General features: G+C 32.4%; 4 protein-coding genes across 5 annotated transcripts in view; 2 read left to right on the forward strand and 2 right to left on the reverse strand.

Annotated features, from left to right (window-relative positions):
• Positions 1-20,102, reverse strand: part of LOC115881783 (uncharacterized protein CG5098) — a 45,672-nt gene extending 25,570 nt beyond the window's left edge. Inside the window, exons 1-4 of one of the 2 annotated variants that reach the window (XM_030899435.1) lie at positions 19,987-20,102; positions 18,385-18,634; positions 9,392-9,584; positions 938-1,183 (exon numbers count right to left, since the gene is read on the reverse strand). In XM_030899435.1, coding sequence (XP_030755295.1) covers positions 938-1,183; positions 9,392-9,584; positions 18,385-18,462 — 517 coding nt within the window. In that variant the 5' untranslated portion in view covers positions 18,463-18,634; positions 19,987-20,102. Of the gene's footprint in view, positions 1-937; positions 1,184-9,391; positions 9,585-18,384; positions 18,635-19,780 lie in introns of both variants that reach the window. The other variant, XM_030899436.1, reaches the window with a different exon arrangement.
• LOC115881785 lies at positions 11,763-14,890 on the forward strand. The gene is made up of 3 exons (XM_030899438.1): positions 11,763-12,090; positions 12,206-12,327; positions 12,390-14,890. The coding sequence occupies exons 1-3, from the start codon at positions 12,006-12,008 to the stop codon at positions 13,116-13,118; spliced, it is 936 nt and encodes a 311-aa protein (XP_030755298.1). The 5' UTR covers positions 11,763-12,005; the 3' UTR covers positions 13,119-14,890.
• Positions 14,898-16,810, reverse strand: LOC115881784 (putative nuclease HARBI1). The gene is made up of 4 exons (XM_030899437.1): positions 15,994-16,810; positions 15,756-15,931; positions 15,444-15,571; positions 14,898-15,299 (listed from the first exon to the last, which is right to left on the reverse strand). Exons 1-4 carry the CDS (start codon positions 16,511-16,513, stop codon positions 14,975-14,977), a joined length of 1,149 nt encoding a protein of 382 aa, XP_030755297.1. The 5' UTR covers positions 16,514-16,810; the 3' UTR covers positions 14,898-14,974.
• A 623-nt stretch (positions 20,103-20,725) lies between the features above and the next one.
• Positions 20,726-24,476, forward strand: LOC115881778 (Golgi to ER traffic protein 4 homolog). The gene is made up of 6 exons (XM_030899421.1): positions 20,726-20,889; positions 20,955-21,033; positions 21,163-21,369; positions 21,432-21,739; positions 21,917-22,089; positions 22,346-24,476. The coding sequence occupies exons 1-6, from the start codon at positions 20,777-20,779 to the stop codon at positions 22,435-22,437; spliced, it is 972 nt and encodes a 323-aa protein (XP_030755281.1). The 5' UTR covers positions 20,726-20,776; the 3' UTR covers positions 22,438-24,476.
• The last annotated feature ends 3,445 nt before the right edge of the window (positions 24,477-27,921 follow it).

The following is a 27,921-nucleotide window of genomic DNA, read 5'->3' on the forward strand; positions in this document are numbered from 1 at the left end:
CAACACCGGGAGGCAAGCGGGGACGTATCACCAGCTTTGCCGCTATTGCTGGACAAGTGAAAATGGCGGTGCTGCCAAAAGATTTCCCAGAGGTTGCTCTGACCACCGACCAGCAAACGTCTCTAGAAGAGGCTATACTGGACGAAGTAGTGGCGATCGTTTGTCAGCTGCGTTTTGCGGGGATACACTTTCGGGTGGGCATGATCCTCATAGATTGTGTATCTCAAGAATCGGCGAATTGGTTGGTGGAAATCGCACCTAAACTTAAAAATTGGCAAGGGCCGGAACTGGTTGCAGTGAAGGGAGAAAACATCCCTAAAGGGGCGGCCATCACGGTCTTTCTGCCGAGGAGCAAGGGAAAGACACCACCTACCTGCTGAGCATTATCCAAGGTCAGAACTTCAATGTAAGGACATCGAGTTGGCGAGTCATCAACTCGAGGGAGGAGGGTCATGGTCAGGTCCTCACAATAGGAATTGACCTGAAATCCAAGGAGGCAATAGAGAAAGAGAGATATATCTTCTATTATAGATCCAGGAAAAATACCGGTATCAGGTCTAAGGAGAGACCAAGTTAAAGAGGTGAAGAAAATGGAGACAGATCCTCCAGCCTCCACCTCACGGGTTCCTCAGCCGGAGGCAAGCTCCTCGACTGTGAAAGGCGGCACGGAGGGCCAAACCCCAACCGTGGAAGGATGTGTACCCTCAGAGTCAAGGATGTGTACCCTCACTGTTGTCAGAGGAGGATGGGAAATACCCTGTCCCCTCTACAACAGGGGTATGATGGGTTATAGACTGTGTGATGACTCAAGGAAGGGGGGCACAACAATCTTTAAGGTCGCAGTGATTACCCCCCCCCCACCCCTCTTGCTCATTCTACATTCTAGAAAGACGGTATAATTAATCTCCAAAACCCACATCTCATTACCACAACTTACCTGGACTAAGAGATTTGACGCTTGGACTAGAACTCTTCAGTCCGGGACTGGCCGATTTCAACCCGGGACTGATCGACGTCGATCGTATGGCTCCGGGATTTGCGCCAGGCTTGACACCGTGACCGTAGATCTTGGTCAGTTCCATCGCTTGGATGTCCAACAGACTCGGCGGCAAGCTGTTGATTTTGTTGGTGTCGCGGACGCTCAGACTGATGGGGGTGGTCGGTATTTCACCGTTTTGGTTACCTAAAAATACAGAGATTATAAATTATTGAAAATCTCGTCAATACATAATTAATTTAAAGAAAAATAGTGGTACACCGTGGGGGCCAGGAGAGAGGCCGTGGCAGATGACCTATCACTCGTGAGAATTAACACACTAAAGGAAGCTCTCTATAGAAACTACCATCAAGGCCAAGCAACAAGAGACGTGGCAACACCATGAGGACTGCGCTACAGCTCGATGACTGTGGCCAGTGGTAGATAGCAAAAAGACAAAACAACTACTAGAGCAGAAAAAGAACCTAGTACGCATAAATGTAGGTGTCGTCACTGGAACCTGCACCACGGGGGTAAACCTCGTGAGATGGAAGATTTCCAACGACGACTACTGCAGATAATGCGGAGAGGAAGAGGAATCCATAGAGCACCACCCGTGGCTAACGTCATATTCAAGGCCTGACTGTTTTGACAGTTCTACCGAAGTGGTCCAGAATTAGTAGTCGTAAACAAACCAATTGTTTTCATTAGTTTCGCCACAAATCTGTATTTTTTACGCGTTTCTATGCTAATAAAATTATACTAAATAATTTTGAGTGAATAGTGAACTATCTAGATCCGATTCATAACATCGTACCCGCGAAAAAACCATACTTTCGGTAAAAATTATAGTAACACCGGCGATGCCGGCTGTGTGTCCGGAGTAGGAAAAAGTTGGGGAATTTATATAAAAACATAATTAATAGCGTTAGTGTTAGTGTATAGTGTTAAACCAACGTAAGTGACGTGTATTTTTATGTAAAACCCCCAGTTTTCGTTTCTTTATTTTTACTTTGTGAAATAAAAAATTCCGCGAGATTGTTCTGTGCCTGTGCCTTGTAGCAGCAATTATAATAAGTCCTCAGGATCTGTCTACATTCTCTTTCCCAACAATATTAACTGTAACTAGGTCACGTCCAAAACATACAGAACATGCTGTGCCTACAATTTTTCCAAATCAACCCTCTTATGGACCCTCTGTGCATGTTCCCATAAAGAGAAAACGTCCCGATGAAAGAAAACAAGATTTGGAAATTCAGGATGAAATAAATATTGAAAAGTATTATTGTTATTATGAAATGGCAATATATTTTAAAGAAATTAAATGAATTTGTACTTTATTTATATTTTATATAAAAAAAATGATATCTTTATCTTTTTATTTACGATTTATGGAGATGGTTACTTGATGAACATCGAACTACAAATTACTTAATGTTAATAGTTCTATCTATCTGATATCCGCATTTTTTAAATATGTTAGGCAAATTTTTACAATTATTTTTAATTAAACTTTAAAATGTATTCTGCCGTTATCATATACAATACATTTTCTTAACTTGTCGATAAACGTATAGTTTTCAAATTTTTTAATATTTGGAGACTTTTTATCACAGGTATATTATTACTAGTTGCTAAATACTCGCTAACGCAATTTTAGGACACGCTTTTTATTATCTAGATTTTATTTTGTTCATCTTATGCTGTAGTTTATTTCATATTAATATTCGTGCTTTAGATCTAAATTTTAATGCTATTCAATTACTTTAACGCGATAAAAAGTTAATGTTATTTTTTAATACCTTTCTGTATAATATTTTTCATATTTATATCTGGCAAAACTATCAATAAATACTATTATTTATGCAAAACCTATATGCAGTACCATATGGCACAATACAAAAGCCGGACTAGTGCGGTGACGTCACAAATCGATGTCTCTGGCCTGTCTGTCATGTTGGTCATGCACCACCTGCTGTGCTACTGTCCGGCACTGGAATAGTGACGCTTTAAAACTTTAGGGCACGGTTTTTTGGAGGGACTAGAGGAAGCAGCAGAAGCCAAGATCAGCGATATCGGGAACTGTGCAAAGAGCTGGAAGTGCTTTAACGCAAAGAAAGAACGAGAGAAAGATTTGGTACAATAATACAGGAGTATCGCAATGGGCCCAAGGCCTCCGAGTGAGGGATCAAATAAAATCCCAAACCCCAGTAACCTAACCTAACCTAACCAGTGGTAATCGGTAGCGTAGAAGTATAGCTGGCGTCTTATATGTCAAAGGTAGCAAGACAGCATAACATTTGACATATTTTTATAATAATAAGAAAAAATTTTTCATATTTAATAAAAATCTTTCATATTTAATAAATATGAATGGTCAACTTAATATGTAACAGTTAGTTATACGATGTATTGATTTGATAATATAAAAGTATCTAATTACTACCAGTAAATAATACATTAGAATTGATTAATAAAACTTCTGCAAATATTTAATACCTATTAAATCAATATTTATTTTGTTAACAAAATATACAGCAAATAAATGTGTTCAAGAATAGAAAATATATAAAATAGTTTTCATCCTATAAACGATTTTTATTACCTAATAACTAATCATGTGTTAACCATTATAACAATTTATTTACTTTAAATATAACCGTTTTTCCTATAATTATATTTAAATTTAAATACGGTTTTACGTTAAATGACGTAGTTTTATTATCAATATAAAAAATAAATCCCATTTACTAATCAAAAGTCGTAAATTTACTTCTACTAATAGCATAATTACCAGTTTAATATCACATCAATAATACCTCTTTCTACTGCACTAGATTTCAAAAACTAGGCTTGATACAATCTAATGTTTATGGAAATTTTTATAAGCAAGTTACGGAGATTTCTACCATGAGTCATAGATCAACGGATACTTTAAATAAATAATATTAGCTTTATTATGTAGCTAGTAACATTTTAGTAATTTATAGGTGTGTACAGAACAGACTATCAAAATTTTAACATAAAGATCGTTAAAAATGTTAAGGTGCGTACAAAAAAAAACGAAAGCAACCAATGACTTGTGTAACTATTTGATAAGTATTTTAACAGTTTTTACCTGATAACGACTATAAACACTCTTACTAGTCGAAACGTTATATTAAACTGTTTTTTATAAACGCTTAAACAATGAATTCAATATTCAAAAGTTCAAAAATGCATTCCATTACAAATTGATATGTTACATCTAAAGGCTATCATAGATTACATGTTTAATTTGTAGCATATTAGAAAATATACAGGGTATCCCAAACTCGAAACTCATCATTAGGCTTTCGGAAACTAGAAATGATAATAGGTCGGTTAGATTAGATTCTTTGAGGCTGTCGGTTGATTTTATTTTGGTGTGTAACTATTAGCCTGATCCACTGGGACTTTTTCAAATCTATCGTGATCCTCCTCTGATCCTTAGGTTACATTCTCCAGTCCTATCCTTTTCAAAAAGTCTAGCAACTTGAAGACTGTGACATATCATGACATAACATTGCAGAGAACCGCACATTTGCCAGGCTGTCGCACTGACATAAAATGTGTTCTGTCGTTTCTTGTTCAGATTGACAGAACCTGCACGTCAATTTTCCATCAATCTCATTAGCTTTAGATACCTATTCAGCTTACAATGCCCTTTTAGTAGACCCACTACAGCTTTGACGGTGTTTATGTCTTTGTGTTGGGTACGTAGGAGAACATTCGCCAAAACTCACGGCAGACAGTATATACAGATATCTTATATACTTTTTCACCTGTTCCTGCCCTGGTTAATTTCTCCATAATTCTAGAGATTTGTTGGTCACCCATCGTTTTGTGGCTTTTCTCGTTACTGCTTTTACAACGCCGCAGAAGAGTTCTGGGCCTATGAATGGCATTGATGAGCCTTGTTTGGCCACTTCATCTGCCTTTTCGTTACCCTTGTGACCCTAGTATCCTAATAGGTCGGTTAAACAGGGGCTAATTTGCACAACTTGATGCCGATCAAAAGCTACCTTAAAAGTTCAAAAATACTGAATACTTCCAAAGTTTCTTGGAAAAAAAAACGACGAATTACCCCGTTTTATTTTTTTTATTTGAATATTTTTTATATGAATAAAAAAATAAGTATGACAGATATGTATAAAATTACTCCTTCCTTTCATTCAAAGACTTATTCAGTAAATAACTAATTTACCAATAATTTAACTAACCTAACCTAATCTAACTAATTTAAAATCTATTTCTTAAAAATGACATACACAAAAAAAAGAAACTCAGAGTCAAAGACAAAGACACTGATAATAATCGAATATCGCTGGTTACAACAAAAATGATATGTATAAAATTACTCCTTCCTTAGCCCACGGCCACACAGAAAGCGTTTTTAGCGTTTTGCGTTTTTTGCGTCTCAAGCGCTTTTACCGATTTTACCGTTTTAAGCGCTTTTTTCGATTTGTATCCATCAAAAACACGCAAAAGACGCGACAGGTCTGCATTTTCTAACAAGATGTCAATTAGTAACGTCACAAGCTCATGGATTCCCGGCCCGTCCAACAATCAATCCTGTGAGAAAGAGATAGGCGAGATCGGCGCCGTTAGCGTTGAAGAGACGAAGATAAAAGATGCTGGGATTGAATTGTGGACGGGCCGGGGCATATATTTGGAGACAAACACAATCTACTGCTAGTGCTAGTGGTGTGTGTAAAAATAATAATTATTATTTGCCATTTATTTTACGAATTTTAGTTTATATGTGTATAGTTTTTTATGTTGTAGTGTTGTGGTTAGTACTTGTTATAATTATAATGTAATAAATAATTATAATTATATAATAGAATAGTAAATATTTATAGTTGGTAATGCAATTTTAGGACATGATTTATGAAACATTTTGGTGTGAAACTTCTTTACGCGCGCTGGGAGTAAAAATTCAAAGCCGTGACATACGAGCTAGTGAGACGGCTCTGACACACGAACTCGTTGTAACGAAACGTGTTAACCGCTTAGAAATACGTAGTGGCGCGACGTGTATTTGTGAGTAGTCCACGTGTTTATCAAAAATATTGATATTTTAATACAAATTTTGTAAAAGTGAATCAAATTATTACGTGTAAAAAACATTTGTTACACGTAAAAAACTATTTTTATTATTTTACGCGAATAAAACTGTTACACGTAAAAAAACTATTTTTACGCGTATAAAACTATTTGTTACTGCTAGAAAACTATTTTTTACTCGTATAAAACTATTTGTTACTGCGTAGAAAACTATTTTTTACGCATATAGATCTATTTGTTACGTGTAAAAATCTATTTGTTACACGTAAAATACTATTTTTTTACGCGTCAAAAACTTATTGTTTCTGTTAGAAAACCTTTCTTACGCAAAAAAAGTATTTTTTACGTGTAAAAAACTATTTGTTACACGTAAAAAACTAAATTTTACGCGTCAAAAACTTATTGTTTCTGGTAAAAAAAAATTTACCAAAAAAATATTTTTTACGTGTAAAAAACTATTTGTTACACGTAAAAAATTATTTTTTTACGCGTCAAAAACTTATTGTTTCTGCTAGAAAACGTTTCTTACGCAAAAAAAAAATATTTTTTACGTGTAAAAAACTATTTGTTACACGTAAAAAACTAAATTTTACGCGTCAAAAACTTATTGTTTCTGGTAAAAAACCTTTTGTTACGCAAAAAAATATATATTTTACGTGTAAAAAACTAAGTGTTACATGTAAAAAACTAATTTTTACGCGTCAAAAACTTATTGTTTCTAGTAAAAAACTCTTTTACCCAAAAAAAATATTTTTTACGTGTAAAAAACTATTGGTTACGCGTCAAAAACTATTTGTGTCTGTTAAAAAAACCTTATTTACGCAGAAAAACACTTTTTACGTATAAAAAACTATTTTTACGCGTAAGAAAATATTCCTTTAATTTATTACTTTTTCAACATTTCAAACTACACTTTTTTAAACATCTCCTTCAAATTTTTGAATTTAATAGAATCTTCCTAAACAGTAGATGTTCTTTATAAAAACATTTTTAGATAATACCCTAAAATGAAAAAAAAAGCATACTATTTAATTTATTTTTATTGTATTATTAAATAAAACGTTATGTATTCTAATAAAAACCTACTTAAATATTAATTTTCTTCCTACAACAAAAAAATAATAGTTTGGTTTAGGTTTTATACAACCTTTAATTGGACATCCCTGATTTTTCCCCTATTTTGTTTTGAATTTTGACATTTTTATTTCGGCATTTCAGAATATGGCGATAATTAACAATATTAATAATTTAGAATTGGTAGTAATTTATTTTTCTAATTATTCAACCGAAAATAACATATTTTTTTAAAAACAGTAAATTACATTTTTCTCGGCTCCCATTAAAATGGACAAAGCTGGTTTTTCCCGTGTAGTCTTCAAATGATGTTGTTTTGGAATTTATGGATTTATACGAAAATGAGCCCTTCATATGGCTGGCCAAAAATAAAGAACATAGAAATCGTATTGCAGTGTACAGTAAGAGAACTTAAAAAGAAAAAAGAATCACTAGCAACGACAATTTCTGGACGACCAGTATCCATGGATGCGATTATACTGTTTACTTGCCAAGGATTTAAACAATGTTTGTGCTGCCGTACTTGTTGAAATGGACCCGTCGTGTGAGCGCCTCATTGGCCAATGTTGTTTACAAAGTGGGGATGGTGGGGATACTTGCCAAGTACGGAAATATTGGCGTACTTGCCAAGTAGACGGGTATTCAGTAAATAACTAATTTACCAATAATTTCCTGTTAATATAAGTATAATTTCCAAACTAATTTAAAATTTATTTCTTAAAAATGACATACAAAAAAAAGAAACTCAAAATCAAAGACAAAGACACTGATAATCAATAATCAAATATCGCTGGTATATTTACAACAATTATTGGGGATTTTTGCTTGGAAAAAAGGCCGGAAGTTTTGCAATTTTGCAGGTTTATAGGTTTTGGGGTCCCTAACTAAAATCCATAAAATGCACATTTTCAGACTTAAGATGGCGTCCAAAATCGGTATTTTGTAAATATCTCGAAAACTATGCGTTTTTCGCAAAAATTTAAAGAGAGCAGAATTAAAGAGAATAAATTTCCTATGAACAAGGTTCTATGAAAATTTTCGCTAAAGTCAACCGTTTAGGCACAAAATCGCTGGAAATTTTACAATTTTGCGTAAAATATGATATATTATGTATAGTCGATTTTCCGAAATTAAATGTCGATTAGGTTTCACTAAAACTAGTTTTAGTTTCTTCAATTTTGTAATGACACAGTGGTGTATCATTAATTCGCTCATTAATTTATGAATAATTAATTTTAATTATTGAAAATGTGTACTTGTTTCCACACCACCCAAGAGGTAAAGTACAACTTTAACTTATCTGCACAAGCCCGACGGACCTGGCTCATTGATGTAAAGTCGATCGCGTCTGCTGTACTGGGCTCATCAGGGTGGTCTCTCATTTCGTCCAACTCTTCATCTTCAGCCGCCAGAGGGATATCTTCAGGCAAATCCAACTCCTCTTCATCGGATTCGTCGAGTGACACTTCAGTGACGTTGTCACAGGATTTTCCATTGCAGTATGCACAAATCATTGAACATTTTAATCCTGCTTTTCTGCATCCGCAGGCACCACAGTTGTTCATTTTGCATTTACAGGATAAAAATGCCAATAGGAACTTTGGAGCTGGATCTGTCAACATTGTGACTGGAATAATGCCTGTTTTTGTTTTCTTCCAACCCCATTCTTCGGCATCTTTGGTACTACCAGACCAATGCTGAACCTGGTGGTAAGTTCGCAATGAATGCTGTCCAGCACAACAATTAATTATTCATAAATTAATTATTATTATATTAAACGAATTAATGATACGCCACTGTTTTATAACAAAATTGAAGAAACTAAACTAAAACAAGTTTTAGTGAACCCTAATCGACATTTGAGTTCGGAAAATCGACTATACATATATCATACTTTACGCAAAATTGTAAAATTTCCAGGGATGTTGTGCGTAAACGGTTGACTTTCGCAAAAATTTTCATAGAACCTTTTTTATAGGAAATTTTATTCTCTTTAATTTTTCTCTCTTCAAATTTTTACGAAAAACGCATAGTTTTCCAGATATTTACAAAATACCGATTTTGGGCGCCATCTTGGCAAGATGGCGGCGCCGGCGGCAAGTCTAGAAATGTGCATTTTATGGATTTTAGTTAGGGACCCCAAAACCTACAAACCTGCAATGTTTCGAAACTTCCGGACTTTTTTCCAAGCAGGCCTCTTTTTTGATCCCCAATGACTGAAATAATAGGTTATAAGATATTCAAAGTTCTTACCGTTGCGAGTTAGACTCAGATCGACACAGTCCCTGGGAAACAGAGCTTCGTTCTTGAGCATCTCGCTCAGAACGTGGGTGGGCATCAGCTTCATCCCTTCTGTGGTGGGGGTGTGCCACGTGGATTGGTGCAGGATCGACGGATCGGTCTGCATATGGGCGAGCTGAGGCTGTCTTGGAAAGTAACTGGGAACCTAACAAAATCCATGAAAAATTATATTAGATCATCAAACTAAAATTTTTACAAGATACCTAGAAAAAAAATGTCATGGATAATTCCATGTTTTGATAAAAATTTGTCGCATTTCTCGATACTATGTACTATGTAATATTGTGTGTTTGTTCAAGATATTTAAAGCATTGATTAAAGACATTTTTTATCGCTTTTCAAATTTCATTTTTAAAATTCGAAAATGTTCTATCCTTTTTTAATCTTTCTATATAGTGTTAATTTTATTTGATTTTATTAGAAAAGAGTTAGGGAACATCTTTAAAAAAAATAAAAATAAATACCTTTATGCCTTTTAAAATTTTATTTTAATGTGGCATTAAATTTCCTGATAATTGAATTTTTGAACAAACCATACTTATACTATAAATTTGATTAAAACATATACCTATAATAAAGTCAGTTTTTTAATAATATTGTCTTTAAAAATTAACTCTTATGATTTCTATCAAAAATAAAACATATAAGTACTTTTGTATATATGCTCATCAACCCATCCCCATGTAAGCAACAGAAAAACTTAATAATAATAATTCTTTTTTTCTCTCACTGGGCAGACTATAGTCAATATTTGCTTATAAAAAGAGCCATGACTCATTTGACTCTACTATACACTATCCACTAGATTACAAATGAAGTTCTCACAAAGAATCATTTGATGATTTATACTGAAAAAATGTATACCATGTATTCTTCAAAAATATATTTTGCATATCCAACTGTAATGGAAACATAAACAAAATTTGTTTATGTTTATTTAGAACTGTTACTACCATATGGTCGAAAAAAGACGGCGTCCAGTTGGCTTGACAATGACAATCAGTGATATTCCCCAGATAATTTCACATATACAATGACAGCGATCGTCACTTCATAGCCATCGCTGACGCCATTTTTTTTTCGATCATATTGGATAATATACAGGGTGTCCCAGGCTGAGCATTAGAAGTTTCTAGAGAACTACAACATCTAGCTCGGAGATTTTTTGCACATCATAGTTTCACAACAAGATCTATTGATTAAAAATATTTTCAATATGGCGGCACTTCCGGAGATACAGGAAGTTGACAGCAACTTTCTTATTTTAAATGGGTGCCCCCATTTTTTATTATGTACTTAAATTCTCTGTAAAATTTTATGAATTTTGATATTAAACACTCTATATCTAACATTGACCGTTTTTGAGAAAAAAAATATTTAAAATTTTTGAACGAAAAAATCTGCCTGTCAAAAATATGTGTATAGCCTAAACGTCAAATTTAGTGATTACCACAGCCACTGTGCCATAAAGAGAAAAACTGTGGCTATCTGTTTCAAAAATTAAATTGTTCGAATGTCATATAATAATGGCCGCAGCTGTCATAGAATTGAGCGATTAAAAAATTATCATAAATCATTTTTTTCAAATGGAAACCCACTTTTTTATTTCGCTAGTGAAAAGGCTTTTCAATTCGTTACTTTTTAACTATACATGTTCCTATACCTAAAATAAATCGTTTTTAAGTTATTTAAGATTTAGTTTTAAAACGTATATTTTTCTTGATTTTAGCCAGAAGCCGAGCCAGAAGCCTATGACGTTAAACGTCAAGTTAGTTGGGGTCGCACCACTCTGGCACTTTGTGTCATTGTATCGGTTTTTTAATCGCGGTGCGATCCCTTTAGACACACATTTATTAATAATAATATTCTGTAAAATTTAATGGGGTCTAATAAAGAAATTTGAATTTGAATTTGAATAAAATCAAGAAAAATACGTTTTCAAACTAAATCTTAAACAACCTAAAAACGATTTATTTTAGGTATAGGAACATGTATAGTTAAAAAGTAACGAATTGAAAAACCGTTTCAATAGTAAAATAAGAAAAGTGGGTTTCCATTTGAAAAAAATGATTTATGATAATTTTTTAATCGCTCAATTCAATGACAGCTACCGCCATTATTATGACATTTGAGCTATTTAATTTTTGAAATAGATAGCCACATGTCTTCTCTTTATATCACAGTGGCTGGGGTAAACACTAAATTTGACTTTTAGGCTATACAAATTTTTTTGACAGGTAGTTTTTTTCGTCCAAATATTTAAATATTTTTTTCTCAAAAACGGTTAATGTTATTAACCGTTTTTGGGGGGCACCCATTTAAAGGCGAATTTTTGCGCATAAGACGCTGTAAGCGGGTGACAGTTCCACATTCGAGCGAATAAGTAATGACGTCGGGCTTAAAGCGTCTTTAAGCGGTAACTAGCCTTCTAAAGAGAGCGCTTATAAAGTCTTAAGCGGAATGTGGAGGGGCAGATTGTGTCAAATCTGTCAATGAATTTGGAAATTGAGGGAATATTTACAGCTGGTTATAAGGTTTTGGATTATCGCCATTAAAAATTAAAAAAATGTCTCAAAAAACTGTAATGTGCTCATACAATTTAAATGGATTAACTATCGAAGTTGATGGGGAAACGGCAGAATTACTAGAAAGTAAGTGATTTATGTCAGAAACAAAATATAAAATTATATTGATAAAAAGCTGTATGTACAACCACAGTGTCCACAGCATAATTTTGAATGTTGTTAATTGTTCTTCAATTTTTAGGCGATGAACAGTTTAGAAAAAATTATGAAACAGCGATATCTAAAATATTTTCGAACAATACAGACACAAACAACGTAGCAGCGATATCTCAAGAATTTTCCAGCAATACAGACACAAACAATGTAGGTACTTATTCATACGTTTAGAGCTTGGTGTAAGTACACATATGCATTTTCTCTTTTAGGACCAACAAGAAATAACAAATTCATTAGTATGGACTTCAAAGAAATCGTCGTCAGAAGATGTCGAGGCAACTATTTTATTATTGAATATGAGAAAGAAGTTCTCCAGCAAGTTTGATGACCAAAAACACCCAAAAATTCATTTATGGCAGGAAATCGCCAACCATTTAAATTCAAAAAAATTTTTTGTTGGTGAAGGTATTGACGGAGCTGAAAGGTGCCGTAAAAAATTTTCTAATCTGCAGGCAACATATGTAAAATACAAAGACAAAAAACACCAAACTGGCGAGGGTAAAGTTTTAAAACCACCATTCTTAGAGGAAATGGAGGAAATTTTCCAGTATAAAGATAAATTTAACCCACCAATAATAATAGACAGCATTAAAACAAAACATGAAACAAGTACTGATACTACTATCAGAAGTGATAATAAAAACTGTCCAAGCTCATCAAAAGAAAATTTGTCACCATCAGTTTCCACTGATAGTGATAACGATCCAATTAATAAATTTCAAAATATTCGAAGATCAACTAAACCAGATAGAGACAAACTTCTTTCTAACCTGATTGAAGTACAAAAAAAAGATATAGAGGAAAGAAGGTCAGAGTTTGGAAGAATTATGTCATTTTTGGAGACTACGTCAAATCAAAGACATGAGCAAATCATGGCATTACTGAAGAATAAAGAATCAAAAAAAAGGAAGAGGCATGATTCTGATAGCAGTGGATAACTCAACACTAATAATATTTAATGATATATACAGGGTAGCCCATTAGTGCGAGGAAGTCCAAGATATGAAAAAAAGTTTTATACAGATGTTGCATGGTTTATAAAAGGGTTGAAAAGGACATATCCTAAAAATATTTTTTTGTATACAGGGTGTCCCAAGAAAAAGTTGTGATAAATTTTGAAGTTGTTTAAATTGGGATCCCCATTTTTCTCTACAGATTTGGATTCAGCATAAAATTCTGCATATAGTACTCTATTTTTATTTCCAGCACTATGTGGTGTAGCTATTTTATTTCATAGTTACTGAAACTTTGGTTAAAAACACTATATCCGAAAAGTGGTTATAAACTAGAATGAATTTAACTTTATTAATACTTAGCTATATTTTAATAAACCCGCGAGGGAAAATTTACATGATCTTATACATGGTAAATTTTATAGTGTTAAGAACATTTAAAATACTATATCTCCATTTTTTGAAATGCAACACCCTGTATATTATTTCTTCTTTTAGATGCAGAATTATAAAATGAACATTTTTTATATTTAAAGTGTAATAATTTTTCTCCTAATTTTTAATGGTTTAGCAGTTATTACCATTATTATATTAGAGAGAATGTTTAATTATTATATTACATATGGCTCTTTCAATAGTAAATTTTGATCAGAGCCACCTTGTGATTTTTTGCCTTATAGTTAACTACTGAAAGAGCCATTTTCAATATACTACAAATATCTGCGAAAGTGTAAAAAACATACAATGTCCGTGTTTTAATTCTGCATCTAAAAGAAAAATTATATTACATGGTGTTGCATATAAAAAAATTGAGATATAGCATTCTACATACTGCAATGGTTTGTATAAAAAATATGCAGTATAAGATAATGTGAGATTTCTAGCAGGGATGTATTCTTGGTATTTTTAAAAGTAAGTATTATAAAGTTATATTTACTACAGTTTTAAACACTTATATAGTGTTTTTAGCCAAAGTTTTAGTACGAAATAAAATGGTAACACCGCATAGTGCTTCAAATAAATAGTGTACTCTATTGTGCAGAATACCTGGATAGCTACATATTTAAAAAAATTGTCTCTCAATTGTTACAATTTCTTGGGCATTCGGCCACTGTATGTACTTAGGTACCAATTCTACCAATCTTCCTATCATTATATTAACATAATAATGAACTGTTGACGTTGCAACGTCAAATCTGTCTCCAATAGAGACTAAGGAGTCCCCTTTTCCTAACCACCATAGTGTCATAAGAAGCACTTTTTCACAATTTAAAGGTACCCCACCTCCATGATAAGTTTTATTAAGTTCAGGGCATTGAACCACACCCACTAGCTTGTGGAAAGTATCTGATGAATCAGAAAGCTCTGGTCATCCGAAAATGCATGTAAAAGTCTACATTTTTGTATCGGATATCCAATTTTCATTATATATGGAATATGGATTGTATGTGGTTGTTTCTTTCAAAAAATAAAAAGAGTGTACTATTATGCAGTATTTTATGCTGAATCCAATTATGTACGGAAAAGTGGGGCTACAATTTAAAAAAAAACTTAAAACTTTATCATAATTTTTTTGGACACCCTCTATACTACAAAATATTTTTAGGATATGCACGATTATAAACTATTCAATATCTTTATAGAATTTTTTCATATCTTTGTCAACAACAACGATATCATTGACTTCCTCGCACTAATGGGCCATCCTGTATAATATTTTTAAAAATTTGAATTTATTAATAAAAATGGTCTTACTTGATTTGTTTTTTCTTTATTTTTAATTTCATCATTTCTCAAACTACATAATGTGTATATTAACATTTATATTGATTTACTAAAATTTATATAAAGGAGTTAGCAATATTTTCTCTTTTGCGAATACCAATATTTTCATTATTAATATGTAATGCTTCAACATTATCATTGCCGTCTTCAAGGACATCACTTATTTCATCATTCCATTCATCATAATTTTGGTAACAGAAATTATGAAGCACGCAGCAAGCAGCGATTATTTTAGCAGCCTTTTTTGGGCAGTTTACATTGATGTACCTTAAAATTCGCCATCTAGACTTCCATATACCAAATGTATGCTCCACACGAATTCTCGTTTTACTGTGTTTATAATTGTGAATCTTTTGTCTTCTTGTTAAATTGCCATAATCCCTAATAAAGAGAGAGCATATTAAGTGAGTAAATAATTAAAGTAGTGATAACAAATTTTCACTAATGTAAGATGTAACTAGATTATTATTACATCACTTGCAATATTAAAAAAAAATATATATAATTTTGCCTTATTCTACATACTTAAATGGTGTTATTAACCACTCCAATATAGGGTATGCCTTATCGCCTAATAGATGATATTGTTCACTTGGAAAATACTTTAACAAATTTAGTCCTGTATCTCTATATAGTTGACTGTTATGCAATATCTGAAGTTAAAATAAAATTCATAAACACTGTGGCACCAACAGTAGAGTTATCTATTTTACTTTGTTAACACTAATTTTTGAAATAGCTTCATATCTAATATGATATTGCACAATTATGTATAATTAGTTTTTGTTACATACAATAGCTAATTTAGTCACAATAAGTACATTTGAAGTAACTTACTCTACTGTCGTGAACAGAGCCAGGAAATCCAACATTTATATTGGTAAATATCCTTGTTGCTGTTGATACAGCTTGAATCTTGATGCTATGTTTGTCATTTTTATCGATATAGCTGTCCTGTTGATTCAGTGGTGCCTTAAAATTTACACAACATCCGTCAATAGCACCAATAACACCTGAAATGCAATGATTTCATTTCATTAGGCATACTTATAAACAAACTTGGTTCAGAAATTACCCGGATAGCCACATATTTCATAAAATTGTCTCTCAATTGTTACAATTTCTTGGGCATTCGGCCACTGTATATACTTAGGTACCAATTCTACCAGTCTTCCTATCATTATATTAACATAATAATGAACTGTTGACGTTGCAACATCAAATCTGTCTCCAATAGAGACTAAGGAGTCTCCTTTTCCTAACAACCATAGTGTCATAAGAAGCACTTTTTCACAATTCAAAGGTACCCCACCTCCTTGATAAGCTTTACTAAATTCAGGGCATTGCACCACACCCACTAGCTTGTGGAAGGTATCTCTTGTCAAGCGAAAATGCATATAAAAGTCTGCATTTTTGTATCGGAAAATCCAATTTTCACTATATATGGATCGTATGTGGTTGTTTCTTTCAAAACACAAAATATACATAAAGGCACTAAATAATGTAGGCCTCCTTCTTAGAAATAAACATAATAGCATAGCCAACATATCATTTGAAAAATCGTTTATCAAAATTTTCGTTTTTACTGGACCCATTTCGGAAAAGGTAATAATTAATAATTTTCTTTAAGAATAGTACCTACTTTTCAAAAATATTTTCCACAAAATAAACCACGAAATAAACTCAAAGCCACGCTCAAGCTCAAGAATAACTCCACAGACCAACAACAATAACTCCCTAACCTAACATCCAACCACAGATTCAACGTCAATCCTTTGAGAAAAACGTCACGCTTAAAAGACGTACATTTTTGCGTTTGGAAAATTAATGACGTAGTTCTTTAAGGCGCTTAAAGACAAGTCTTAAGATGAGATCTCGCGAAAATATGCCTTAAAATAAGAAAGTTGCTGTCAACTTCCGACATTTCCGGAACTGCCGCCATATTGAAAATATTTTTAATCGATAGATCTCCTTGTAAAACAATGATGTGCAAAAAATCTCCGATCTAGATATTGTGGTTCTCTAGAAACTTCTAATGCACACTCAGCCTGGGACACCCTGTATGTACCTACATAAAATATTGTAATTTTTTATTTTTCAGGTTTTTTTTTCATTATACCTAATTCAATAAAAAAAACACTTCAATTAATAAATTTTATCGGTGCTTGTCAGATATAACACCCTCCGAATTTGGCATTTATTTATATATCAGTCGAAAGCATACACTTAAATAAGAATTTTAAGCAAAAAAAAATTGCGGATGAACCACAATTTATTGAAAAATAAATAAATTAAAAGTGCATTTTTAGGTTATGGTGAAGTTGTATAAGCGTGTAATTATTGTAAAATATGACGATTATATGCATTTTTTTATTAATATAAAGGTCAGAATTAATCATTGAGAAGTATTAATAAGTCATATATCAAAAATAGAGTTGGTGATATTTTTTGTAATATTTGCCTGATCGATTTACTCTTTCGATTTAAACTTGCCGCCGGAGCCGTCTGTCACCATTTGTTGTTAAGTTGTTTAAGGATGTAAGCTGCGTAAGCATTGTTGCCAAAGTTATTTCTTGTTTGTATGATACATAATACCGTATGATCGAAAAAAAACGGCGTCCAGTTGGCTTGGAAATGACGATCGATGACATTCCCCATATAATTTTACATATAAAATGACAGCGATGTAATAATGTATTAAATTTCATAGCCATGGCTGACGCCGTTTTTTTTCGATCATACGGTACGTTACATGATACAAAAAAAGAGTTGAAACTGAAAGAGTTTTGATTGCGCTGGTTTCAACCTTTTCGTGAGGGTGTTAATCTTTTGTTATGTTTTTTTTTTTTTATTTTAATACGAATCTAATTGCTTTCACTTGATTTTACGTGCCGGTCGCCGGACGAACAAATCCTTATACAGTAGCGCTGTCACGATAAGAACAGATTATAAGTTATTTTAAAATCAAGACATTGAAAGCACTCAGATTCGTATTAAAATATAAAAAAACAACAGATTAACCCCCAAAGAAGTTGAAACCAACGCAATCAAAACTCTTTCGTGCAACTTTGTACTCGTAGTTATAAATAGTCAGATCTCGTAGGCAAATTATCAGCTATGGGTAGGAGCAGTTCCTCAGGCGATCGCCTTTTCTTGATTTTAAAATAATTTATAATCTGTTCTAAACGCGAGTTTTCTTAGCACGTGTTTTTTCAATGAACCTTTCAAGAAGAAATGAATGAATCTGGCAACGCCGACAAAATTTGGAGGAGTTTTCGCATATAAAGTAGCCTGTTGTAACAATAATTAGATGTTTATTTTTTCATTAAATTATGGATCATCCACACTTTTTTTTGGCTTGAAATACTTATTTCGATGTAGGCTTTCGAGTGATATAAAAAAAAGTACAAAATTCGGAGGGTGTTATATCTGACAAGCACCAGTGTCAAATATTTGTTTAAATTACCTGTAAATGATTCCAAGCCATATTAGCTGGTGGAACATGCCTATTATGAGGCTGATGAGGCGGTCCTCCACCAGACATCTTGAATTAATGAGTAAAACACACCAGAAACTAATTTTTAAGTCTTTCAAAATCTAATCTGGCTGCATTCTAACACAGATGGTAAAAGTCTTTCATCAAAGAATATGTTTCTTTATATCACTCCTATTTGACACAATATCACTACAATTATTCCTGTAGCATACCTATAAACCTGAAAAAAATATAGTAGTTTATTGTAAAAACTTCACAATACTACCAATAGAATATTATTCTATCATCTATAACCTGTCAAACGAGTCAGGGAAGATTTCGACAGAAGACATGCAAAAAATGACAGAAAATACAGTTTACATGTGAATTAAAATGACAGACACAACTGTCACTGTCATGTATCTTCTCGTTGGACAGATTATAGAGCAAAAAAGGCTAGATATATAGTCAATTTAACAAGAGAAGGTATGACAGTGACAGATGTCTTTCATGATTCAAAAGGAGATTTATATGCTCTTTTTTTTGTATCTGATCTGTCCAAATCTTACCTTCTCTTATTGGACTGACTGTATCAATCTATGATTGATGAATAGGATATAGTTTTACTCTAAATTCTAAAAAGAATGTAAGGATTTACTTAAAAATTTTAATTTAAAAATTTGACCTAAGCTTACACTAATTCCACTCAAAACAGCTCATATTTTTTAACACAAAATTATAAAGAGAACTTATAAGATGAAAATGAAACAATGAGTAAAGATGTATTAAATGTTTTAACACTTGATTATTACTCATTCTTGTAGTTGCTTATTCATCAGGATATGCATGCCATTTATACTATAGTAGTTATTAAATAAAATACCTACAACTTAAATAGAAAATGTCAAAGATACAAAGAGTAAATAATCCTTTCAAAAATTAAATGCTGTATAAAAATTGCAGTTTTATAACACTTAAAGACAAAAAAATATTGTAGTTAAATAAAAATAACAAAAAATTATAAATATCATAAAAAAATGTGGTACTTATATTTCAATAGATCTCTTTGATTGAACTGTAGTATTTAAATAAGTCTTTCTCTTTCAATTTCATACAGAAAATGATGTACCCAATTCAGAATTAAAAGGAAATATGTTAACAGTTATGACCATTTTATAGATGAAACTACTTTTAAAAAATCCTATAAACTTGACAATGAATTATAAAAACTTCAATTCAATAATCCGAAAGGTGATAAATAAATTATGTATGAAATATCTGAAGAAATGCATATAACAGCGATTTTTAAAGAGCTTAAACCAAAGAGAAAATATTTTCTGACGACGTATCACCTTTCGCAGCTACAAAAAACAAGCTTTTCACTTACAGTTAAATGGGGATTAGCATGGCAATTTACGAAAATACAACAAATACATGCCGAATGAAAATTAAAAGTACAGCTCGTAAGCCATTATAAACTGAAATCGATGTTTGAAAAGCGAACACCACTTGGTCGATTCACCACATAGGCACACTACAAACCATTCAGCACCACTTTTTAACGTTACGCATCAACGTGATATTGAAACGCACCTATATTTTTATGGCACAAATTCCACATGCGACGATATTTTGGAAAAATATTTCATGAAGAATCACAAAAGCAGCCGACAGGCAATAATGGCGGACCCGGTTTTGTATAATTTGCAACTCCTTTCGCCATCTGTCAACGAGAGTCTAATATGACAATGACATTTGGGCTTTAACGTTATTTCAAATCGATAAATCATCAATGAATAAACAAAAAAAATATTTTAAAGTTTTAAATTCAGAAAAGAAAAATATCATAAAAACATTTACCAGTTTGAAAACTTGTATAAAAAGAGCAAATCAGAAAACTTATTACAAATTTTATAGGTTTTTGCAAATGTTTGAAATATACATATAAAAGTTATTTTTAAAAGATAATCACAACTATCTATTATTTTATCTTTTGCACTATTTTCCAATAGAGAATAACGGGAATAATGTATTTATAACAGATGTTATGTGTTATGTTATATTCAAAATTATATCCTGGCCAATTAATATCAATTGCATTTTCCAACTATTTCAAAATTTCTATTTAAAATTATTATATAAAAAACATTATCAAATAAAGATATCATAATTCTCAAAATAATTTTTACGTTTAAAAAATACTCCAATTATATTGAAAAAATCACTTTAAAAATAATATCTAAAGTTTTAACGTTAACGCATTAATATTTGGCACCTAGCTAGAAGGTCCCTAATTATTGACATTTTATTTTGACGTCTATTTGACATTAACTTGACAATCTGACAACTTAAAAATTTAAAATCTGACAAAGTATAAATAAACATGGCTACTTCAAGTTCTCGAGGAGTTTCCAGAGTTTTGGAAAAACTAGATAAATCCCTTAAAAATGGAGATTACTACGAAGCTCATCAAATGTACCGTACTGTATGTTTTAGGTACTCATTAAAGATCTAACATATACAATCATTTTTAATTTATGCTTTAACCCCTAATTTTTCAGGTATTTAGGCCAAGAAAGGTATAAGGAATTAAAAGATATGCTTTATCAAGGCTCAGTTTTATTCCTAGACTCGGATCAAGTAAGTTACACCCTTGTATATTGAGAATATATAATATACAAGAGACTATGAGACAGAATTTCTAGAATATTCTTTATGTTTAATCTGTGTGTGCCACATATGATTAATTATTATTAATTTACATTTTAGAAAACTTCAGGAACTGATCTTGGTTTATTACTGATAGATGTCCTCAATAAATCAAAGGAGCAAGATTGCATTTTGTGGTCACCAAAATTATCGATAATATTTTCAAAAATTGGAACTGATAATGATACAGAAAGAGATGCATTTTTAGCTCAGGCAGTAAAATGGTCAGCACAAGGTACTTCACATGGTCATCCTTTACTGCACCAGGTTTGCTTATATAATTATCAAAACAAATACTTAAATTACATGAAAATATTATGTATTTGTAGCACATAGCAAAGATTTATTGGGATGAACAGAACTATGTCCAGGCCAGACACCATTATATCCATTCGCAAGACGGGAAAGGTTGTGCAGAACTGTTAATTGAGTTTCATTTGACCAAAGGCTACAAATATGAAACTGACCTGTTTATAGCGCAGACTGTGTTGCAGTTACTGTGTTTAAGAAATCGAATAACTGCTAATCAAACGTTTACAACTTATACAGAGAACCATCCGAGAATAAAGAAGACTGGTCCACCTTTTCTATTACCTTTATTGAACTTTATCTGGTTTTTGTTACAGGCCATAGAAAGGTAAATTTGTCTTAATATAAGAAACAAAAAAAAATAGAACTAGAAATTTATATTTTGGTTTACAGAAAGATATCGATAAAAGTGACTGTCACAAGTATTAAACCATCTTATGGCAACACTGAAACTATAGCTATGAATGAAAATATGTTGTTTAGATCCCTTGCTTATTGTTTTTAGTAAGAAAATACAAACCTTTGCCGTTCTATGTGAGCAATATCGGAATTCGATCAAAAGGGATCCTTGTTACGTTAAGTATCTGGATAAGATAGCGCAAATATTTTTTGGTCTTAAGCCTCAAGAAGAAAAGAAACCTGGTGGAATTTTTGGAAATTTAATAGAAAGTTTTCTGGGTAAGTTGATGTAGATATATAATTCAAAATAATAAATTACTTATTTTGAGGAATTTAAATTTAGGTGTTTTTTTTTATGAAGTATGACTAAAATGCAGATTGAAAAGTTAATCTGTGTCTGAAAACAAAAAATCAACCTATTTAAATTAATTAGAAAAAAATATGTTGCATAGTTGTGAACTATTTTTGAAAAACCCCCGGTATAATACTGATTTTTTTTTTAATATAAAGGATATAAAACCATTGCTTTTTTCAGGAGGTTTAGAAGATGACAGTGATGATGAAAATAGTTCGGCAGCTCAAGCATCAACGTCACGGAAATTAATCGAAAACACAGAATTGGATTAATAGTAGGTTTTTTAATAAATTATATTTCTAGTATACGCCATGGTACAGTGTAAACTTAAAAACTCAAGATGTAAATATTAGTACAGACTTGAATAGAAAAAGAAAGAAATTGGTAACAATCCTTTAAAAATGTAGTTTTTTCAAAAGTCAAAGTAGTTAGTCATTGGCAATATTGATTCGTACTGTAATTTGTATATTATATTTTTTTGTGATAGAAAGTAAGACTAGAAAATGCAAACACACGTTAAGGCCTATATTTTGTCACATAGGGTTGTTTAGTTGTCATGTTACATTTACAAGGAAAATAAGAATTTAATTTATTAGCAAACATAATTTAAAAAAAAATTTAATGAAATAAGTTACTAAAAATTTTTCAGCATATTTGTCTACCATGTGACCAAAATGTTATGGTCAAATATACGGCATTTTACCTTTAAGATTTTTTTTATTGTATATGGGCATTTTGTAACCCGAAAAAACATCTAGAAATGGTCATACTTTCAAAATACAGCCAGGATATTATGACATTATGGTTTGGTTTGGTTTATTATTATCCTACAGGAATATGTATAGTCTTTCGTCTCTTATTCCTCCGTAGGTTAATGTTCAGGATAGATAGGACTAAAACTATATGTAAACCGACTATTTTTATACAACACAATCCTGGGTTCTAATATTTTGAATATAATACACTGATGTTATAGTCTGTCCAACGAGTCGGGGAACATTTCGACAGACGACATCCAAAAACATGAGAGAAAATACAACTTACCTGTGAATTCAAATGACAGGCAACTGTCATTGTCAGGCATCCCCTCGTTAAATAGACAATAGTTTAAAGCAGGCTTAAATAAATATTTAAGCTTTATAATATAAAGCATATACCGTAGGTATGCTCGAAAAAGAAACGGCGTCCAGTGGGCTCGGAAATGACGATCGATGACAGCGATCTTCAGTTCATGGCAAACGCTGACGCCTTTTTTTATCTCATCCCAAATGCTCGTGCCTTGGTAAGCGTTTGCTTAATATCAGTCTGTGTGATGTTTTCTTCTTTTTTTTCAAAATCACTGGTCTGTATTTTAATGATAAAGATAAAGATAAGGGCAGTTAGGCTTTTGTTATAACCAACTGATAACAGAGACACAAAGAAATACAGTGTTGCCAGCTACTTCGGGCTGTAGGTGTGTTTAAAAATTAGCGAAGTATAAAATAAAAATAGAATTAAGCGGACACACAAATAAAAGAAAATGATGTGAGGTATCTTAAAACCGCTTAGAACAAATGTATCAGCCCATTTTTGGTCTCTTTTTGACATGTTTGAATTTTCATTAGGTTATTCCACGTTAAAATCCAAACTACCGATATATGATGACCAGGTCTGTGTTTAGACATGGCAGCGTTTTCATTTCAGAAGACATAAACGGCGTTCATTTTTTTGAATAATTTTTGTTGATACTTTTTTTAAATATTTAGGTCTGTACTTTATTGTTGGAGTAAAAAAACACTTTTAGAAACCCTCCCTGTTTATAAATACATACAGTGTGTCCAAGAATATTGATCCACATTTGGTAAAATATTTAGGCTTATTTGGAGATTGACAGGATGCAGACTTTTATCAAGAATATTTGAATTACAATTTTTTCCATATGTGTAAAAAATTCTTGGACATACTGTATATAAAAACATATTAAAATTTTCAGTTATTTTATTATTCATGGGTTGATATCAAGAGGATTTCTAAAGGCGTGTAATATAATTTTATTTATTTATTTTTTAAAAATTAAAGGTTTCTACTAAGTTGTTAATATTTTCACTATCACAGATTCATATTTTTATTAACAGACAAAAATATATATTATTCAGAAATGTTTTTATGTTTATTTTTCTGCTAACTTATAAAACTAGAGGGAATGAATTGAACACTAATTGTAAACGGTTTAATTAGGTGTGAAATAATGTTGCAATAATTTAACTCCTCTAATTCAGATTTTTTTATTGTACATACGTATTGCCATTAAAAAATAGAATAAAACTAGATGCAATATTAGCCTTTTTATTTAACTTTACCTAAGAATATGTGCTATTGAAACTATTGTGCAGATACTCGTAAAGTCTCTCTAGGAGTCGGGGAAGATTCGACAAACATCCAAGAAAGACAAGACAATACAAATTATCTGAACTCAGATGACAGACAACTGTCACTGTTATGTATTTATGTTGTTAATCATATACATATAAACGAATATACTGCAGCCTTCCCATAACAAGCAATGAGAGGATTTATGTTCCAGTATTTAAGCAGAAAAAAGGAAGTTTGTATGGTTTGGGTACATAAGTTTATCCTTGTTTTAGAGAGTGAATTGGACCAATAGAAAAATTCTATTTTCCAATTGGTTAAATGGCGCGGACCTCGACTTGGAAATGAAGATCGCTGACGTTTATATACAGGGTGGCGCTCCTCATTCGCCTCGGTTGATTATACGAAAACGGAAAGATGTAGAAACAAAATATTTTATGGGTATATGTGGAAAGGCAATATGGCATAATTTAAAATAATTTTGAAATGTATAAGATATGTCAGAACTAAGAACCACACCAAAGATATATTTTTTTCTTATGGAACACCCGGTATATTATTTTATATTTCAGGCGTCTAAATGCAAAACCCGACAAGTCTATTGAAATAAATTTTACAGAATACACAAAAAATGATTTAAAATATTATGAATATTAAATAGAATAAATCTAAACCACTGAATTTATCTGATGCATTATTTCTTGAATATATCTTGCATAAAAATGTAATTCATTGAGTTTCTCTTGGGATAACGAATTTGCATTTAGACGCCAGATTTGGATCCTTGGACAAAAAATAAGGCATTTATTATAAGGGTTAAGGGTTAAATATGTTTGCAAGGTTTGATTTTTGAGATATTTAAATATGCATGCTATAATAAAAGATTGTCAACACCCTAAACATTGCTTTTTAGTTTTAGAATTAATTCTTGGGCTGACTTTAAAGCCAAAGAAATAAACTTTACTGAAAAATTTGATTGCTTCGTTTAATGTATACAGGGGTATCAAAAATCGATGGTCTATTTTAAATATTTATTTTACATAAAAACTTCGTTAATTCAAATACAACACCTTGCATTTTTTAAATAAATCGAAGCAAATTCAAATGCTCTTTCAAACTATATTATGGTTTCCTATACCTATCTAGCTCAAGAGGGTTAGTGTAGTCATGAGAAGTTTCTAGAGACAGTCAGTAGCTATTTTCTCAAAATCGAAATTAGTTCATGAACTCTATTAAAATTTATACCACTTTACTTTTATTTAATTTACCTACAATAGTTTATTAAATATATATTTATTATTCTATCAAGAAAACGAAGAAGTAGTTCTTTGATTTATTTTACGATGACTTGTAGATATATGGATTTTCTATAAAAGAATCAATTACGGCAAATTAATTTTCTTTACTTCTAACAACAGGTTTCTACGTAATACGTATCTACCTTTCTACCGAATAATAAATATTGTCATTGTTTCATAGCCTAATTCTGATTAGGCTTTTTGCAAAGTGACTGAAAATAGGCTTTTTGTAAAAATTCTTTTTTTTGTTTAAAAAGCCGTAAGCATTTTATAATATGCCTAGTCTTTTTGCAAAAAGCCGGATTTTAAGCGGCCCATACATTATCAAACAAATTGCGCAACGAAGCGATACGCAACGTTGCGTTGCACAACTGATTCAGCGGTCCATACACTATCAAACAAGTTGCGCAACAAGGCGATGCGCAACGTTCCGTTGCACAACTGCCTCACCCATGCACTTAGTAAAATTATGATCAAACTTTTTATTAAAAGTTGTGCATTGTTTGAGAAACAATCATGTCCTCAATTGCCATTGCGTCAATTATTATCTTATATACCCTAGATGATGTCGATGATACCAAAAAATGAAAAAGAAAACAAAGAATTTGGATGAAAGAACTAAAATATTGCACAACGAAGCGCAACACACACATACACTACACAACGCGTTGCGCAAACAGTCCTGTTGCACAAAAGAATTCAAATATTCTTGAAACTCATCAAACAATTGCGCAACGCATCAAACACTATCATACATTGGCAACTCGTTGCGCAACAGCCTGCGTTGCGCAATTCGTTTGATAATGTATGGGCCGCTTTATACGCCTGCGACATATCTACAGGGTGCCAGGGTGCTACAAATTCGAGATACGAGCATTGGTATATCAGTAACCGTAATAATAAATACGAACATGGTTAAATTGGGGCAAAGTTGCGCTTTGGGACAGAGGTGTGTAGTTCGTGAACGAACTAGTTCCAATGAACTATTCCGACCCCGGAATGAAAGGAACTAGTTCCTGGTTTCTCAAAGAACTAGTTCCTCAGGATCTATTCCGGGATCGAGACTGTGACCGATATAGAATGATATGCGGCGGCGACGGATCGGCTAGCGCGCATAGCCCGATTGTAGGCAGGACTGGGGAGTGCCAGCCGCACGTTATCGGATCCGGACCTAGAAGAACTAAACTAAATAAGACTAGTTTACGTACGTACGAATCGGGCCAGCGCGATCGATGCTAGGCAGGAGTGGGGAGTGCCAGCCATATGCCGTATGTTATCGGATCCGGACCTAAAGAAACTACAGGAACTAAATAAAAGACTAGTTTACGTATGGATCAGCCAGCGCGATTGATGCTAGGCAGGCGTGGGGAGTGCCAGCCGTATGTTATCGGATCCGGACATAGAGGAACTATTAAAAGACTAGTTCACGGGAATCTATTCAGTCGGCAGATCCGAGATATAATACAAGGCGACGACGATGGATTCGGCCTTGTCTATTGCCACAGCCGCAGCCGGCGCGGCGTAATTACCACAGAAAATTGTCGTGGATACTGTTTTTTATTTTTAGTTTGTTTTTTAAATAATTTACGGGAATGTTTCACTTTAGGTCCCTAAAACTAAGAAATATCTTATAAAACGAAGTAGATATTCTGAATTTTTAGTGAGGAAAAATGCAATTTTTCGTAAAATTTTTGTAATATTTGCTCTAATTGATTTGTGATATAGTTTTTTAAACTCTGATTTGAGTTTCTTTTTTATATTTTTTATCTGCAATAAAACTTACCTATAAGGGAAATTAAAATAACTTTCGTTGCACATCATAATACGACCACCAGCAAACTCCATAAGACGACGCATGGTGTCATTGATGACGTGCAACAAAAGTTGTTCCAACTTCCCTATATATGTTTTCAACATACACAATTACACGTCTCGTTATATCTCCGTACATTATAAAAATTCTACAGGTCATACTGTGCATAGTTCTGACTGACAACGAAACGCATTAGCAAGCAAGGGGGATGTCAATGTTAGTCGGGAACTATTGTGAACTAAAGACCTAGTTCAAGGAACTATTCCTCTCGAGGAACTAGAACTAAGGAACTAGTT

This window comes from Sitophilus oryzae, unplaced genomic scaffold, assembly GCF_002938485.1.
Source record: "Sitophilus oryzae breed Bouriz unplaced genomic scaffold, Soryzae_2.0 scaffold_173_pilon_pilon, whole genome shotgun sequence".
Lineage (NCBI taxonomy): Eukaryota > Metazoa > Arthropoda > Insecta > Coleoptera > Curculionidae > Sitophilus > Sitophilus oryzae.

Coding starts and splice junctions, on each gene's coding strand:
- LOC115881785 (XM_030899438.1), top strand. CDS start 12,006: ATGTCTCAAAAAACTGTAATGTGCTCATACAATTTAAATGGATTAACT. Junction 12,091..12,205: donor AACGGCAGAATTACTAGAAA/GTAAGTGATTTA, acceptor TTCAATTTTTAG/GCGATGAACAGTTTAGAAAA. Junction 12,328..12,389: donor GCAATACAGACACAAACAAT/GTAGGTACTTAT, acceptor TTTCTCTTTTAG/GACCAACAAGAAATAACAAA.
- LOC115881784 (XM_030899437.1), bottom strand. CDS start 16,513: ATGGGTCCAGTAAAAACGAAAATTTTGATAAACGATTTTTCAAATGAT. Junction 15,932..15,993: donor TGAAATATGTGGCTATCCGG/GTAATTTCTGAA, acceptor ATTGCATTTCAG/GTGTTATTGGTGCTATTGAC. Junction 15,300..15,443: donor TGGTTAATAACACCATTTAA/GTATGTAGAATA, acceptor TCTCTTTATTAG/GGATTATGGCAATTTAACAA.
- LOC115881778 (XM_030899421.1), top strand. CDS start 20,777: ATGGCTACTTCAAGTTCTCGAGGAGTTTCCAGAGTTTTGGAAAAACTA. Junction 20,890..20,954: donor TACCGTACTGTATGTTTTAG/GTACTCATTAAA, acceptor CTAATTTTTCAG/GTATTTAGGCCAAGAAAGGT. Junction 21,034..21,162: donor TATTCCTAGACTCGGATCAA/GTAAGTTACACC, acceptor TTTACATTTTAG/AAAACTTCAGGAACTGATCT.